Source organism: Micromesistius poutassou (assembly GCF_964030765.1).
Source record: "Micromesistius poutassou genome assembly, contig: SCAFFOLD_5359, whole genome shotgun sequence".
Lineage (NCBI taxonomy): Eukaryota > Metazoa > Chordata > Actinopteri > Gadiformes > Gadidae > Micromesistius > Micromesistius poutassou.
Window position 1 is genome coordinate 727 of NW_028177067.1, and position 15,779 is coordinate 16,505.

The following is a 15,779-nucleotide window of genomic DNA, read 5'->3' on the forward strand; positions in this document are numbered from 1 at the left end:
AGTTGCTTCTAGATGCTAATTATTCCCAAACATATTAGCTGAGCCAATTAAAAGATAATTAACAAATGCATCAAGTATGCCTCTGCAAATGCTTCTTTTATGGTCGTCTGCTGGGTGGACTGGAAACAGGAATGGTTAAATACAGTTTAATAATGTATTGTACTCAACGTGCAATGCATTATTTAATCTCATCATTATCCTCCATAAATCACTTCAGTTCACCCTGGTCTGTCTGTCTGTCTGGCTTTGTCTTTCTGTTTGTCTCGCTGCCTGTCTGTCTTTTTTGTTCTGTATATCTGTCTGTCTGTATCCCTGTCTGTCGTTCTGCGTGTGTTTCTTTCAATCTTCATTTCTGTCTGTCCCTCTAGCTTTCCTGTCCGTCTGTCTGTCTATCTGTCTACCTACCTGACTTGTCTGTCTATCTGTCTGTCTGCCCGTCGACCCACCTGACTCTCTGTCTGCCCGTCTGTCTGTCTGCAGGACCTCCTGTTCCCCAATCAGCCGACGCAGGGCGACAGCCGTGTGTCCGTCTCTCTGAGCGGGGAGATGACCATCAGGTCGGTGCAGCGCTCGGACGCAGGATATTACACCTGCCAGGCGTTGACGGTGGCGGGCAGCATCCTGGCCAAGGCCCTGCTGGAGGTCGCCGACGGTAAGCCCCCCCCCCCGTCGCCGCGGAGATAGAGTGACAAGTGCCGCCCTATTGGTCCATCCCCAAACAAGGGCTTCCTGCTCCCGGATGGACAACTCCACAGAGGCACAAAACTGTTGCCTGAAACAACGTCAAAAGCCGAAACCAATTGCATAATTGCCGTGGGATATATGAAACGACGCGTCGATTATTAACTTAAATTAGAGTTTTAAGTACGAACACGATTAAAAACCGCTGTGTTTGCGTGAGTTTGAAAACGCCAATGTCGTGTTGGTAGTGCAGCAGCGAGGGGGGCGTGAGTGTCGTTAAACGGAGGGCGGAGGAGACGCGGGCGTGTGGCGTTGCCGTAGCGTAGGCATCAGGGGCACCGTCTGAGGGGGTCTGGGCATGCACGTGGAGCAGGGGGGGGGGGGGGGAGGGGCTTCAGACGCCACAACACAGCGCTTTACATTGAGCCCGCGTCGCGGCGCGGCCCCAATCCAATTACACACTAAACGACTTACAACAGCACAGCGCCGAGCGATAGCTCCGACCGCGGGCTACACCTCGCTCCGCTCACCTTGGCCGCGCGCTACCCCGGCGCTTTTAATGACCTGTCACTCAGAGGGTCTCCCCTCCCCCCCCCCACACTCTTCGTCTTTTTCATATTAACCTAACGGCGGAAACATTTTGACGGTTCAGAAAATGGAAAAATAGTTGCGGAGGAAGTGGTTTGTCTGGGTGATGGAGAGTCACTTCACACTCCCTCCTCCTCAGAGCGGCTGACAGCGGCGCCACTCTCAGGGCTGTTTGCTGTGTTTTTCCCCCCCAGTGAAAATGTTCCCTCTCCAGCCCTTTGTGAGATACTGATCTGTACGCAATTACCGGGGAAGTGAGAAGGAGGACGGCAGACTATCACCGACGCCTTTGATTGCTCCCAGCGTGGCCGTTTTCGGCGGCCGGCCAGCGTCGTACTCGCAGGAAGGAGAGTGGGTGACAATACATTGTCACAAGGAATAACGTTTTGGTACTTTAGATGGCTTAAAACAATAGCGAGACACGCATTAACCTGCGGCGATCTCCCGATAGCACCGCGCTAGTGCACCGCCCTGGTGCACCGCCGTACACAGTGCAGTGTGTCCTATAGCGGTTCTCAGAGCACGGCCCGGGGGCCAGACCTCTCAGCCCGGCGCGTCTTCAGTTACCGGGGTCCTCCGCAGAGATGGAGGAGGATAAGGAGCCGCTCGGTAAACACTTGGGTGAGAAGGGACAGCACCAGATAAGACCGGCGGGGGGCGGCCAGCCGAGGAAATTAGAAGGTGACAGGACTCTGGGGACCTTCGCCAGACAGAAAACCCCCGGCACTCGACCAATCAGAGCCCAGATCAGGGGCCGGGCGGCTGGCCCGGAGACAGCACATGAATTACTGACACCCGCGTGGGCGTGGCCGGGATGAGCCGCCGCCGCCGCCGCCGCCGCCGCCGCCACTGCCGCCGCCGCCGCCTCCTCTCCGGGTTTGAGCGTTATTCCGGAACAAAGCTTTTGTTTGTGGGGGGGAGGGGAGAGGTTATCAGGAGAGAGAGGGAGGCAGCAGGGCCGGGAGTCAGAGGGAGAAGGGTGCAGGGGTGTGTGAGCGTTTCAGAGGTGCTGCGACTGTGAGTGTAATTATCGCCCTCGTTAATCCGCACCTGGTGATTAGGGTTTCTGGGGGCGGGGGGGGGAGGGGGGGAACGCACACACGCTTTGCAGGAAATGTCTTCAGAAGAAACGGGGGGCGCCCTCACACAACACCTGCGGCAAGCGTTCACCTCGGGGGCGTGAAGCATCGCACCCTCCGCGGGGTCGCGGCCCCGCAATCACACACACACACACACACGCAATCACAGCAACACGAGCACTCAACCGCGCCAAGTAACACAACGCAATCACACGCACACACAATCACAGCAACACGAGCACACAACCGCGCCAAGTAACACAACGCAATCACACGCACACACAATCACAGCAACACTATCACACAACCGCCGCAAGTAAGACTGCAATCACACAAACACAACCGCGTCAAGTGACACACAACCACACACAGACAGACACACTAGCTCACAACTGTGCCAAGTCACACAATGCAATCACACCAACACATCACACATACACACCGATACGACCACACCAGCAACACCAACACATCCACACGACTACAAACACAACACAACAACATTGTTTGTTGAAAATCCGCGCGGGGGGGGGGGGGGGGGGGGGCGACCAATGAAAACAGATGGTTTTCCAAAACAATGACATACGATGGCGGCGTGATCCAGAGAGGGTTAGCATCGTCAGCCCCGCCATTTAGCTACAGTCAGCCCGGTTGAAGCCTCACGATTGGTCCTCTGTGTCCCAGCCTCCAAGGACCGGCCCCCGCCCATCATCCGGCAGGGCCCGTCCAACCAGACGCAGGCGGTGGGGGGCGTGGCCGTGCTGCGCTGCCTGGCGTCCGGCGACCCCGAGCCCACCATCACCTGGCTGAAGGACCGGGCGTCCCTGCTGGGGAAGGACCCCCGCATGGCCCTGCTGGACCACGGCAGCCTGCAGATCCAGGACACACAGGTACCCGCCCGCTGCACTGGGCCAGCACCAGTACCCCACCGGGCCAGTACCAGTACCCCACTGAGACTGTACCAGAACCGTGCCGGGCCAGTAGAGACACTGGGTACCAGTACCACACTCGGACTGAACCGGTACCCCACTGGGCCGGTACCAGTACCACACTGGGCCAGTACCAGTACCGCACTGGGACTGTACCAGAACCGTACCGGACCAGTAGAGACACTGGGCCAGTACCAGTACCCCACTGGGCCAGTTCCGCACCAGGCCGATACCAGTACCCCACTGGGCCAGTACCAGTACCACTGGTACTGGAAAATACTAAATGATGCGTTCCTCTGGTCATCTGAAGCCTGTGATCATTCTCAGTCTCCATTGGTTCATATATTCATGAACATATAGAAATGCTTATGTGTTTGTTTTAGTACATATTTTTTCCCTATTAACATAAATGTATGTTAATAGGGAATGTATGTATTTCGATTTTAGTTTGGTTGATTCTACTAAAACGGTTTTCAATAATAATTAATCTATAAGATATGATAAGATCAGGTCAGATAGTATAAGTTAAGATAAGACCAACATGATTCATCCAGAAAAAAAGACGTTGTCATGGTGTGCTTGTTTCTCTGAATTAGTTTTGTGATGACATCACTTCCTGTTGACATTCCATTTCCCGCTAATGGTCAGCGTTCTGTCCGACAAAGTGATGAGTATTGACCTCAGGAAGGATGGGCGTCATGGTTTTATAGACGCACATTAACTCTGCTTTCATATCCCAAATGACATCCTCCCGGTCATAGTATATACCGTATCACTGTAAGCACAATAAAAGGTTTCGGGTACGGTTTTGTGAAGCTGCAATGGGTGGTTCTCAGACGGGTGGCTTAGCTCCAACTAAGCTACATACTTTTTATGTAGTTTAGTTCTTGGAACTAAACTACATGAAATGTTGAAAATGTAGACTTTGTGGACTTTCCTACCTCTGATGGAGCACTTTAACTTGGATGAAACGACCCCATTGTCGACCTTATTGGTTAACACATTAGGAGTTGTTAAGTATTCTAGTTCATTTCCAACAATGTTTATATGTCCACGGTTTAGATTCAAACAGTCACTTTCGGTAGTGGAGATTCCGGAGAGCAGTGGAAGAGAGTGTATTGATTCTCATGAACTTTGATCAAGCTGCTATTTCTGTAGAGATGTGTGAGATGGCACCAGGGGGGGGGGGGGGGGGGGGGGGGGGGGGTAATGGTGTGAAACATGCGACCCCAACACCAGCCTTAAGTGCACTCTCTCTCTCTCTCACGCTCTCTCTCTCTCTCGCTCTCTCTCTCTCTCTCTCTCTCTCTCTCTCTCTCTCTCCCTCAGTCTCTCTTTCTTGCTCTCTCTCTCTGATCTCGATTCCTCTCTCTATCTGACTTCCTCGTTGTCTCTCTCCCTGGAGAGATCTTAGAGTGATAGATAAAGGGAGAAAGTGAAAGAGGGAGAGAGAGCGAGGTTAAGTTCTATGCTCCTCTGGAATCGCATGTGTTAATTGGGTTTGTCGCCCTGTATTACCATCGATATGCATGATGATGATGATGATGATGATGATGAATGGGATGATGAGGGTTGCGGTCAGACAAAGAGGGGGCACGGAGAGGTTAATTAATTAAAAGGAACATTTCCTCTCATCGGCCACTTTCATCAGGCTGGAACATTCTCTCCTTCTCACCTCCACTCTATCGATTTTCCTCTCTCCTCTGCTCTCCTTCTTCCTGCCCTCTCTCCTCTCTCCTCCTCTCCTCTCCTATCCTCCTCTCTCCTTTCTTCTCTCCTCTCCTCTTCCCCCTCCTCTCCTCTCCTCCCCTCCAATCCTCTCCTCTCCTCTCCTCTCCTCCTCTCTCCTTTCTTCTCTCCTCTCCTCTGCCCCCCATCCTCTCCTCTCTCCTCTCCCCTCTTCTTCTCTCCTCTCCTCGGCTCTCCTCCTTCCCGCCCTCTCTCCTCTCTCCTCGCTCTCCAAAGACTGCCGAAGGTTAATGCATTTCTTCTGCACTATCAACCCTCTCTCTCCCTCTGACGCCCTGGTGCAGAGCAGAGCTTGCACGACCCTTCTGGGAGCAGAGAAACGTTTTATTGTACGTTTCGAGGGACACGCCACAATTGATTAGACTGTGGAAACAAAACTCTCAACTTATTTGTGCCGGGAAATCAATGTTTATCGAACGTATCCACAGCGATCGGTTGTTGCTGTTGTTGTTGTTGTTGTTGTTGTTGTGTGAGGATTGTTGTTTGTGTTCCAGCTGTCTGATGCTGGCTTGTTTACCTGCGTGGCAACCAGCTCCACGGGGGAGACGTCCTGGAGCGCCTACCTGGATGTCAGAGGTCAGTCGCTCAGCCGACCAATCAAACGCCAGCAAAGCGCCAACGCCGCCTACGATACTTACGACGAAGTACATTTGTCAGAAGAAAGAGAAACAGCAATATATACAATATATTGCTGTCGGTACAGTAAGGATGTTCAGAGAACCACGTGCCGAGCACTAACAATCACTGGGTTAACCCATTCCCCGTACACAACAGAGATAGATAGGATAAGATGCTACACAATGCTAAGTACTATTTTTCAGTGCCACGACGTACAACATACAATAAGAGGTGTGGGGGGTAAGGGGGGAGGCTATGCAGAGTCCAGGTGAACTCTGGAACAAACTGGTGAGCGACTCTGCAGCCCTGACGTGGTTCCACCCTCTCTGTGTCTCTCTCCCTCCCCCTCCCAGAGTCCGGTGACCTTGTGGACTTCATGTCCCACAATGCCACTGCCCTCCCCGGGCCGCCCTCCAAGCCAGAGGTCACCGACGTGACCAAGAGCAGCATCTCGTTGTCATGGGAACCGGGGCCGGAGGCCGGCACGCCGGTGACCTCCTACGTCATCGAAGCCTTCGGGTGCGTCTGTGACCCACCGCCCGCGGCCTTGCCCGGTGACCCGGTGACCCCTGGACCCCGCTCTGCCGATAACAGATGGGGGGGGGGGGGTTCATCGGGGGGGGCTCCGGGCGCAAGGCACACAAACACAAACACTCTTTCACCCTCTCACTCCATGCACTGCTCACTCCCTCTTTGGATTGATGGAGTGGTTGGTTTTAAGTATTTGTGTATGTGTTTGTGAGTCTGTGTGTGTGTGTGTGTGTGTGTGTGTGTGTGAGCATGCATGTGTGCGTGTGTGTGCGTGTGTGTGTGTGTGTGTGTGTGTGTGTGTGTGTGTGTGTGTGTGTGTGTGTATGTGTGCGTGTGTGTGTGTGCGTGTGTGTGTGTGTGTGTGTGTGTGTGTGTATGTGTTTGAGAATGTTTTGTGCACTAATGTTATTCTATACCACACATTTGATACAGAATCGTTAACAGTGAAATAGAAACACACATGTATAAACAACATCGTAAACATATTCACTTCTTCATTGCCTTCAAATATAAGTAAAACTAAGAAATTCACTGATGCTGAACCAGGCTAATAGTATTGAGGCCTGAAGGCATCAAATAAATAAAGCGCTGACCTTTTGAGTCACTGTATACCAATTGACCTTATTATCGTGTGAAATATGGAGCATATTTATATTCATTACAATATTTTTTTTTTTATGTGGAGCATGTAATTTAAGAAAATTCTGGTTTCAACATGTGCAGCTACGGTGACCTACAATGACCAAATAAAAGTACAAAAAATGTAATGGTTATCGCTAATGACCACTTAGAGCAGCGGTGCCCAACCAGCGGGTCGAGAACCCACTTTTGGTCGCCTAATTTGCATATAGGGGTCTCAGTAGATTGCTGACTTATAGATTAGAGATATTTGCTGGTCGGTTGTTTATGAACCAAACATTTAAAAGGTTTGAAAGGTGTCATAAATGTGTAACAGAGGTCCTGTTCATACAAACCGAACGCCTAATGCTCCGTAGCCTATGAGCTAATTACTGCTACTCACTGAGTGTGTGCGCTGTGCGTTGTGCGGTCAATGGATCAACACACAGATGCGGTGCTGGCCTCAAAAACATGTGTGGTGTGTGGAAGCAGAAAAACAAATGGTGTCGCCAGACAGATCTGACCTTAAAACGTTCCGAAAGTAGGCTGGGAACCACCGCTGCCTGCATAATGAGTCACGCTAACACACACTCTGTGTTTACTGTGCTTCTGGGGACCTTCCCTCCCGCAGCCAATCGGTGAGCAACAGCTGGACCACGCTGGCGGACCACGTCCGGACTACCCAGTTCACGGTGCGGGACCTGCGGCCCAACACTGTGTACCTGTTCATCATCAGGGCCGTCAACACCCAGGGGCTGGGGGACCCCAGCGCCATGTCGGAGCCCGTCCGCACGCAGGGTGAGGGCTCTCTCTCTCTCTCTCTCTCTCTGAGTCATATGCATACGTATGGGCTCTCTCTCTCTCTCTCTCTGTCTCTCTCTGAGTCACATGCATATGTATGGTCTCTGTCTCTCTCTCTCTGTCTCTCTGTCACTCTCTCTGAGTCACCAACAATCATATTGCCTCTATCTCTCTTCTCTATTGATCTCTCTCTCTCTCTCTCTCTCTCTCTCTCTCTCTCTCTCTCTCTCTCTCTCTCTCTCTCTCTCTCTCTCTCTAGTCATCCCTAATGTCTCTCTCTCTCTCTCTCTCTCGCCCCAGACATCAGGCCTACCGTCCAGGGCGTGGATCACCGCCGGGTGCAGAAGGAGCTGGGGGAGGTGCTCGTCAGCCTGCACAACCCTGTGGTGCTGAGCTCTACCTCTGTGCACATCACCTGGACGGTGAGTACGCCCCGTAACCGCGGCAACCGCATCAGCATCAGCACCAGCACCAGCATCCAGCATCGCAGCAATGACCTCCCGAACAGAATCAATCAAATATATTCAAACAAAATAAAACAAAGTCACTTCAATTTGACAGATGAAAAATGGCTTCGGAAACTAATTAAAATGGTTTGCTAAAATAATGTCCTTGAAAAATGTCCTTTGTGTTCATTTCGGGTTTCATTGGTTTTTTGATTTCAACAATGCTAATAACAGACACAAGCTGCTCTTTAACAAAGCTATTCAAAAATGGATGGCAACATGATGTCAGCAGACGTGTTGGTGAGTTCAAAGCTAGCTGTTCACTAGTGAGTATGAAGCTAGCTGTTCACTAGTGAATATAAAGCCTGCTGTTCACTAGTGAGTATGAAGCTAGCTGTTCACTAGTGAGTATAAAGCTAGCTGTTTACTAGTGAGTATTAAGCTGTGTGTAACACTCAAAGTGGGGAGACAACATAACATTACACTCAATTACTGTTGACTCAGAAGAGGAATTGATAACCATGTTCTTGTCGCTTGTTTCTTATACGTCGTCCATTTGCTGAGAGTAGGCTGCTCAGAGCAGCTGAATGTGTACATACAACGAGACGACACATTTAATCTCCTCCCTGCAAACACCCCACCCTTTCCGCGCCAGAGGAGTTGTGGATTTAATTGACTCCAAATGTTTTACCCCCATCTACTGCAAATATTAAATTGAAAGGGCAAGCTGGGTTGAAATTGAATTTCAACGTATCAAATGTTATGTTGTGTAATTTATGGAGTGCTGTAGCCACATATAATCTATCCTTAGGGCTAGCAAACATAATCACCCGCTATGTTCCTGCAGATGCAGAGTTACTGCTGTTCAGGAATCATTGAGTAAGAGTGTGTGGGTGTTTTACTGTATATATGTATAGGGTCTCTGTGTGTGTGTGTGTGTGTGTGTGTGTGTGTGTGTGTGTGTGTGTATGCGTGTGTGTGTGTGTGTGTGTGTGTGTGTGTGTGTGTGTGTGTGTGAGAGAGAGTGTGTGCATGAATGTGTGCTTGTATGCGTGTTTGTGTGTGTATGCGTGTACGTGTATGTGTGTGTTTGTGTGTCTGTTTGTGTGTATGTGTGCATGTATGCATGTGTGTTTGTACATGTGTGTTTGTTTGTGGGCATGCGTGTGTGTATGCCTGAATTTGTGTGTGTGTGTGTGTGTGTGTGTGTGTGTGTGCGTGTGTATGCATGTGCTTGTGCATGCATGCATGTGTGTGTGTGTGGGGGCATGCGTGTGTGTATGCCTGAATGCGTGTGTGTGTGTGTGTGTGTGTGTGTGTGTGTGTGTGTGTGTGTGTGTGTGTGTGCGTGCGTGTGTTTGCATGTGCTTGTGCAAGCATGTGTGTGTGTGTGTGTGTGTGTGTGTTTGAATGCATGTATGCGTGTGCGTGTGCATGCATGCATGTGTGTGTTTGCATATGTGTGCATGCATTTGTGTGTGTGTGTGTGTGTGTGTGTGTGTGGGGGGGAGAGAGAGTGAGAAGTGTAGTGATTTATCCGTCAGCTGACGGTAAACAGCAGCATTATTTCATGTGTGAGAGCTCTCTCCACGTCCAGCGCCGCGCTAACTCTCCATTACTAAGAGTGATGCGTGCTGCGCCGCGCACCACCCCACCTGCCGCTCCGCCCGGAAATACACCAGCAGGTCATAACTTAAAGAATGGGGAATTATTGTTTTATGGCGGCAATTTGGTTTTGAGCTGTATGTGTTGTTGTTCCAGCAGATCTGTTTTACTGGACGGGATTAAAGGACCTGATGTTGCAACGTTAATTATCACTGGAATATTCATATCCAGACAACCTCTCTCTCCCTTTTCTCCCCCCCTCTTGATCTCCCTCTCTCTCTCTTTCTTCTCTCTCTCTCTCTCTCTCTCTCTCTCTCTCTCTCTCTCTCTCTCTCTCTCTCCTTTACCACCCTCCCTTGATCTATCTCTCTCCCCCGTTCTCTTTTTCTCTCATTCTCTCCCTCTCCCCTCACTCCTTATCCCCCCCTCTCCCTCCCTCCTGACCTCCCTCTCTCTCTCTCTCTCTCTCTCTCTCTCTCTCTCTCTCTCTCTCTCTCCCTCCCCCCCCCCAGGTGGAGAACCCGTCCCAGTTCATCCAGGGCTACCACGTGTTGTTCAGGCAGACGTCGGGGCTGCCGTCGCCGGGGTCCTGGGCGGTGGAGGACCTGACGGTGGCGTCGGAGCGTGACCTCACGCTGGCCTCGCTCAGGAAGGGCATCGTGTACGAGATCAAGGTGCGGCCCTACTTCAACGAGTTCCAGGGGGCCGACAGCGAGTCCATGACCGCCCGGACCCTCGAGGAAGGTGAGGACCAAGATTATTATTATTCATATTATTTATATTATTATACTATTATTATAGTATTGTTATGTTATGTTATTATCAATATTATTAAATTATCATTATTATTATTATTATTTTTTTTTATATTATTATTATTATTATTATTATTATTATTATTATTATATTATATCAATCCTATTAAATGATTATAGTATTTATATTATTTATTTTATTATTATATTGTTAGAATTAATATTTAGATTATATTTTAGTGTGTCTTCTATTGTCTTCTGTACATCCCACACATGCACGCATGCACGCACACACACACACACACACACACACACACACACACACACACACACACACACACACACACACACACACACACACACACACATGACCACCTCTCCATGGTGTGTAATAACCGCCCCCCCCCCCCTCCACAGCCCGGGTCCGTGGAGACCTGCTCCTCCTCTCAGGGGAGGTGGCAGGAGACGCCCCCCCACTGCCTCCTCTGGCAGGAGCAGACCCCCTGGCTGGGGGCCTGTCAATGGGGGGGGGGGGGGGCGTATGCATACATACACACACGCACACATTCACACACAAACACATACACACCCACATGCATACACAACCACGCACGCACACGCAGAAACACCTCCACACACAGCTATTTACATACCCTATTTACATGCAGCATGCAAACACACACACACACACACACACAGACATACACTCCTCCACACACACTCCACACACACACACACACACACACACACACACACACACACACACACACACACAGCCACAACCTCCCCTACTCTTATTGGGCAAACTTTTAAAAGGCAAATTGACGAACCGTGAACGCACCGCTTTGCTAATTGTGATGTGAGTTTGCTCATTTAACCGTCTAGAGTTGAACCTTTTAACGCACATAAAAGTTTCTGTGATTTCTGTGACGATACAACCATTAAAACACGTCAGGAGGAATCATTAAAAGTGCTCAATTTGCTGGTTTCACCGCACATTAACCACGGCGTTATGAAAGCAATCATTCACACAAATCAATGCAGTGTACCTGAAGTTATAAGTGGTCGTCCACTCACACTCTCAGCTTTCCTCAGGCCTATATATCCTTTATATATCTATACATCAAACAGTATTTTAAAGCCAACTTTACAAAGCTGTCACTAAGTGGCTAGTGCTTTCTAATTGGCAGGCTGAGCTCTTTGAGGGCCTCCCAAAGACGTACCTGCTGGCTCAGTGTCAAGGGCGGCCTTGTTCGTTATCCATCGCTGCGTCTTTGGCCTCGTGAAGAGCTCGAGTCTTAGAGTTTCCTCCCAATCACTTGAACTAACGAGTAGTTTACGAGCGCACGGAGAACACACACTCACACACTCACCGCTGAGCGCAGTCCTCAGCAGCATGAGCCAATCAGTGGCTTACCTTCTGATTATTTTTTAATGTGCTGTATGCGGTTGGTTCAAAGATGCCCCTCCACTACCACCTATAATGATATCTGAGTGAACTCTTTGCATTCGTGCATGTCGTTGGGAAGGGTAGTCCAGGGATTAGGGGGTCAATTACATGAAGCTGTTCTCTCTGTAAGTCGCTGTGGGTAAACGTGTCCTGTTAAAATGTCTTAATAGTAAATCGTTTTTTTTAAATAGTTAACTTGCATGTAACAGCATGACCAGTAAACCAGTAGTACACCACACCACTCACACCACTCATATCTCTATCGTAGAGTTCCGGTCCCATTTGTATATCTGGCTGCTGCTGATGTTAACAAGTGTGTTTTAAAGTGCACTGCTTTTCATTTATTATGCATAATTCACGTTGCTATCATTATATTAATGAGCCTGAGTAATATCTGAGAGCTGAGCTTTCCTGTAATGGTGGGCGATGCTGGTGTCTACTAAAAGGCTGGATAGTAATAATAAATGGATGAATAGTTGTAGTAAAATCTATTCATTTGAAGGACTCAGGCATCATGGTCTCATCTGTCAGGTTGATCCTGTTGATAACAGCAGAACACTTCTGTGTTGCAGTGAGAGAAACTCTGTTCATATATCTTATCCTAGCTATCTCTGCTGTATACATGGAATTATTATATACTATTGTATTATAATTTGTATGTATGTTATGATTATTATTATTATTAGTAGTAGTAGTAGTAGTAGAGTAGAGTAGTAGTAGCAGTAGTAAACGTTTTGTTTTATTAGTCTCTTTCTTATTTTGGCACATGAGAATATCATAAGCCCTTTTTAAATTTCCATTGTTTATTTGCGCAAACTCATATTGAGAATCCAGAAGCCGCACGTCGTCATTTAATGAAGAGGCCATAACATGAAGATATCTTAATATAGTCCTTGTTGTTCCAGCCTTCAGGCTTACCAGGAAACATGCTAAATGTCATATTACCGTCCTCAGCCCGGGCATTACGTGTCTATTTTGATTCCCTGCGCTCTGGCTCGTCTCTCCCTGCCTCGAGCTAGTGTTTTCCTACATTTAGACCGCGCTGCCTTTCCTCGCCCCTTACCTCCCCGGGAACAGAACATCCTAAATGTGTCTCTAGCGTGATAACGGGGCAGTCTGTCCTTCCCCCGACGCCGCCTGCCACCCCTCTCCAACCTGAGAGCAGGAGCAGACGAGCCAGCGCTCTGAAGAGCTCTCCATGTCTGAGCGGCGGGCGGTCTCTGCCTTTTCCTTCCCCTCGGAGGGTCTCCTCTCCTCTCGCCTCGCTCGGCGGTCCTCGTGTTCCGTCCCGCTCTCCTTGCTCGTTCCTCTCCGCTCCCCGAGACCTTGTTCCCCTCACGGCCGTTTGTTTTGTTTTGGTGGGGAAACCTTCTAGCATCCTCTGGGAAACCATGACAACTCAAAGGGAAGGCCTTCTGAAGGCCGTGCCGGGAAAATGGGATGCAGTTGAGTTGTCATGGTTTCTGAACCATCCGATTTTCCTGCCGTTATGATTGATTGAGGAAGTCGACCAATCAGAATCACGGGCCGGTTCTATCTGTTTCATGGTTACGCATTTATGTTAATTTCATCATCATTATCATAAATGGATATCGCTAAGAATCAAAGAGAACCATAAATGCTGGAACTGGTTTGACATGTTCAGATTTGTAATTCACCATTTATTCCTTATTGTCGCTCTTCTCTATCAAGGTTGTTAGAATCACAGTCTTCTTCTCTGTCTTCGATCGTAGTTCTTGGCTTTTTTCTGCTCCATCTCCTCCTCATCTCCCTGTTGAACTTCTTGGCGTTTGCTCCTCCTCCTCGCCGTCCATCCATCTGATCAGACACTCTCCGGTCCTGCAGGGACACTCAGAGTGTGATCTCCTGGTCGTCACACTCCATCACTCAGTTCTGGCCCCTCCAGCCGGGGCCCCGGGGGGCCCACGGCGGTGCGGCCCAGCTGGTGTGTTCGGGGGAGGGGGTGGCGGGTAGGGGGGGGGGAGGGGGGGTGCAGGTTACATTCTGAGGCCAGGTGGTCCGCCCTGTTCCGCCCATCAACAGACACCTGTTTTGGGGTGTTCCAGCGGGGGGAAGGCGGCTCCATTAGAGCAAACCCTGTGGAATCCGATTTGCCGTCTCGACACGACTCTGCGACCGGGAGATCGCATTACGGTTCCACGGCGGTCCCTAATTGGATCGGGCCGCTGCTCCTTGGTTCTGCGGATCAGCGTAATGATTGTTTTAATTAGAGCCGTCAGCGACGCCCGGCTCCGTGCCGCGTCCCTGTCAATGAAGAATTATGATGTGTTCTATCTACCAGACAAGCTGTTCCCCTCCTGCTGTCTCCGTCCCCTCCTGCTCCCTCCTCCCGCTCCACCTCCCCGCTCACCCTCTCCTACCTCCACCCCTGGTCCGTGCTGGCCGGCCTCAGGCAGCTCCGGCCTCAAATCGACTTCTGTAGGAGCCACCCAGGTGTGGTGCTGGGGCCACATCACAAGCCATTTGGGAAACTATCCATTAGTGACATCCATAGTGGGAGTCTCACCCAACAGAGGGGGAGGGGGGGGGGGTGTTGTCTGATGGATGGATTAAACCACAGGCCTACCCAGTGGGTAGACTTCACCCACTGGGTTAGACTGGTCTGTGCCGATCTACTCATCACTGAGGTCGGAGTGAGATCGCGGCTCTCAGGCTGCACCCTCTGCTCCTCTGGGAGAGCGCAGCATGTGGTGAGGAGTCAGGGTTCATCAGGATCACAGGGAAGAGTTGATTGGCTCTCGTAGGGTACGCTGCCGAATCAGGAGGCTTTCGAAGAGGCCCTTGTTTTACCAGCAGATGTGATGTTGATGAGCTGTGAGTGTGATGGACACTACTAGATCAGCCTGCCAGTTGGTACAGTCCACCATGGGTAGGGCTGGTCCATCTATCCTGCCAGTTGGTACAGTCCACCATGGGTAGGCTTGTAGGCTGTCTATCTAGTGCCAGTTGGTTTGGTCCACTGGGTAGACTTGTAGGTTGGTCCATCCATCCTGCGAGTTGGTACAGTCCAACTCGCAGGACTGCGACCTATACCTAAATAGGGTCTTTTTAAATAAGAAGTCATTGTCATTGTGGAAGTACAGTTTATTTTGTCATATTCTTGCCAAACATAACATCACGGCAATTGCATTACTGGGCACCACCAGTTAGCATGTAGTTGGATAAAGCTAAGTGATTCTGCTCCGTTCATTCAGACATTAAGATTCACCAGCTCCATCATGGAGTTCTGTGGTTCCGTTTCTTTGTTGGGTACAGCCCCTCCTTTATGTCCAACCACCACTGTCTGCTCAGGGCCTCCTGGACGTGTGTGTGCCGCCGTTCTCTCTTCTCGTCGCAGCAGATTGTTTAAAGGCGCTGTCGGATGCGTCTCCGCGCGGCGTGGATCTGAGGAGCTGCGTGGCGGCGCAGCGCTAATCCGCCCGGTGTTTAATCGACTGTACAGATTGATTTTTTTTTTTTTTTCCCCACTTCCCGAGATTCCTCTGCATCGCTGCTATGCAGCAAACTGAGGCATCGCAATGTATTCAAGGCTATGTATAGAGACGGGGGGGAAGCCTTCTTCAGCAGATGAGAAAAACACAGGGGGGGATGTAGTGAATGGTGGACAGGTTTGATTGCTAGACATCACTCTCTCTCCGTCCCTCAGCCCTTTCTCTCTCCCCCTTTCCTCTATCTCTCTCTCTCTCTCTCTCTCTACCTCTGTCTCCCCATTTCTCTTCTCTCCTCTATGTCTCCCTCCTCCCACTTTATCTCCCTCCCTCTTTCTCTCACTCTCTTACCTTTCCTCTCCGCTCTCTCTTCCTCTCTCCCCCTTTCTCTCTCTGCCACTTTCTCCCTTTCCCTCTTCCTCTGTCTCCCCCTTCCTCTCCCCTCCTCTCTCTTTCTCTCTCTCTCTCTCTCTCTCTCTC

At 50.1% G+C, this 15,779-nt stretch overlaps 1 protein-coding gene across 1 annotated transcript; it reads left to right on the forward strand.

Annotated features, from left to right (window-relative positions):
* Positions 1-480: 480 nt before the first annotated feature.
* Positions 481-15,285, forward strand: LOC311376783 (roundabout homolog 2-like; the record flags this gene model as incomplete). Its single annotated transcript, XM_084491255.1, has 10 exons — positions 481-652; positions 3,033-3,238; positions 5,521-5,602; positions 5,998-6,163; positions 7,425-7,591; positions 7,895-8,016; positions 10,158-10,389; positions 10,818-10,822; positions 13,742-13,820; positions 15,209-15,285. Coding segments are annotated over 10 exons (1,308 nt in total), but the record flags the coding sequence as incomplete, so codon positions are not given.
* Between the last annotated feature and the right edge of the window lie 494 nt (positions 15,286-15,779).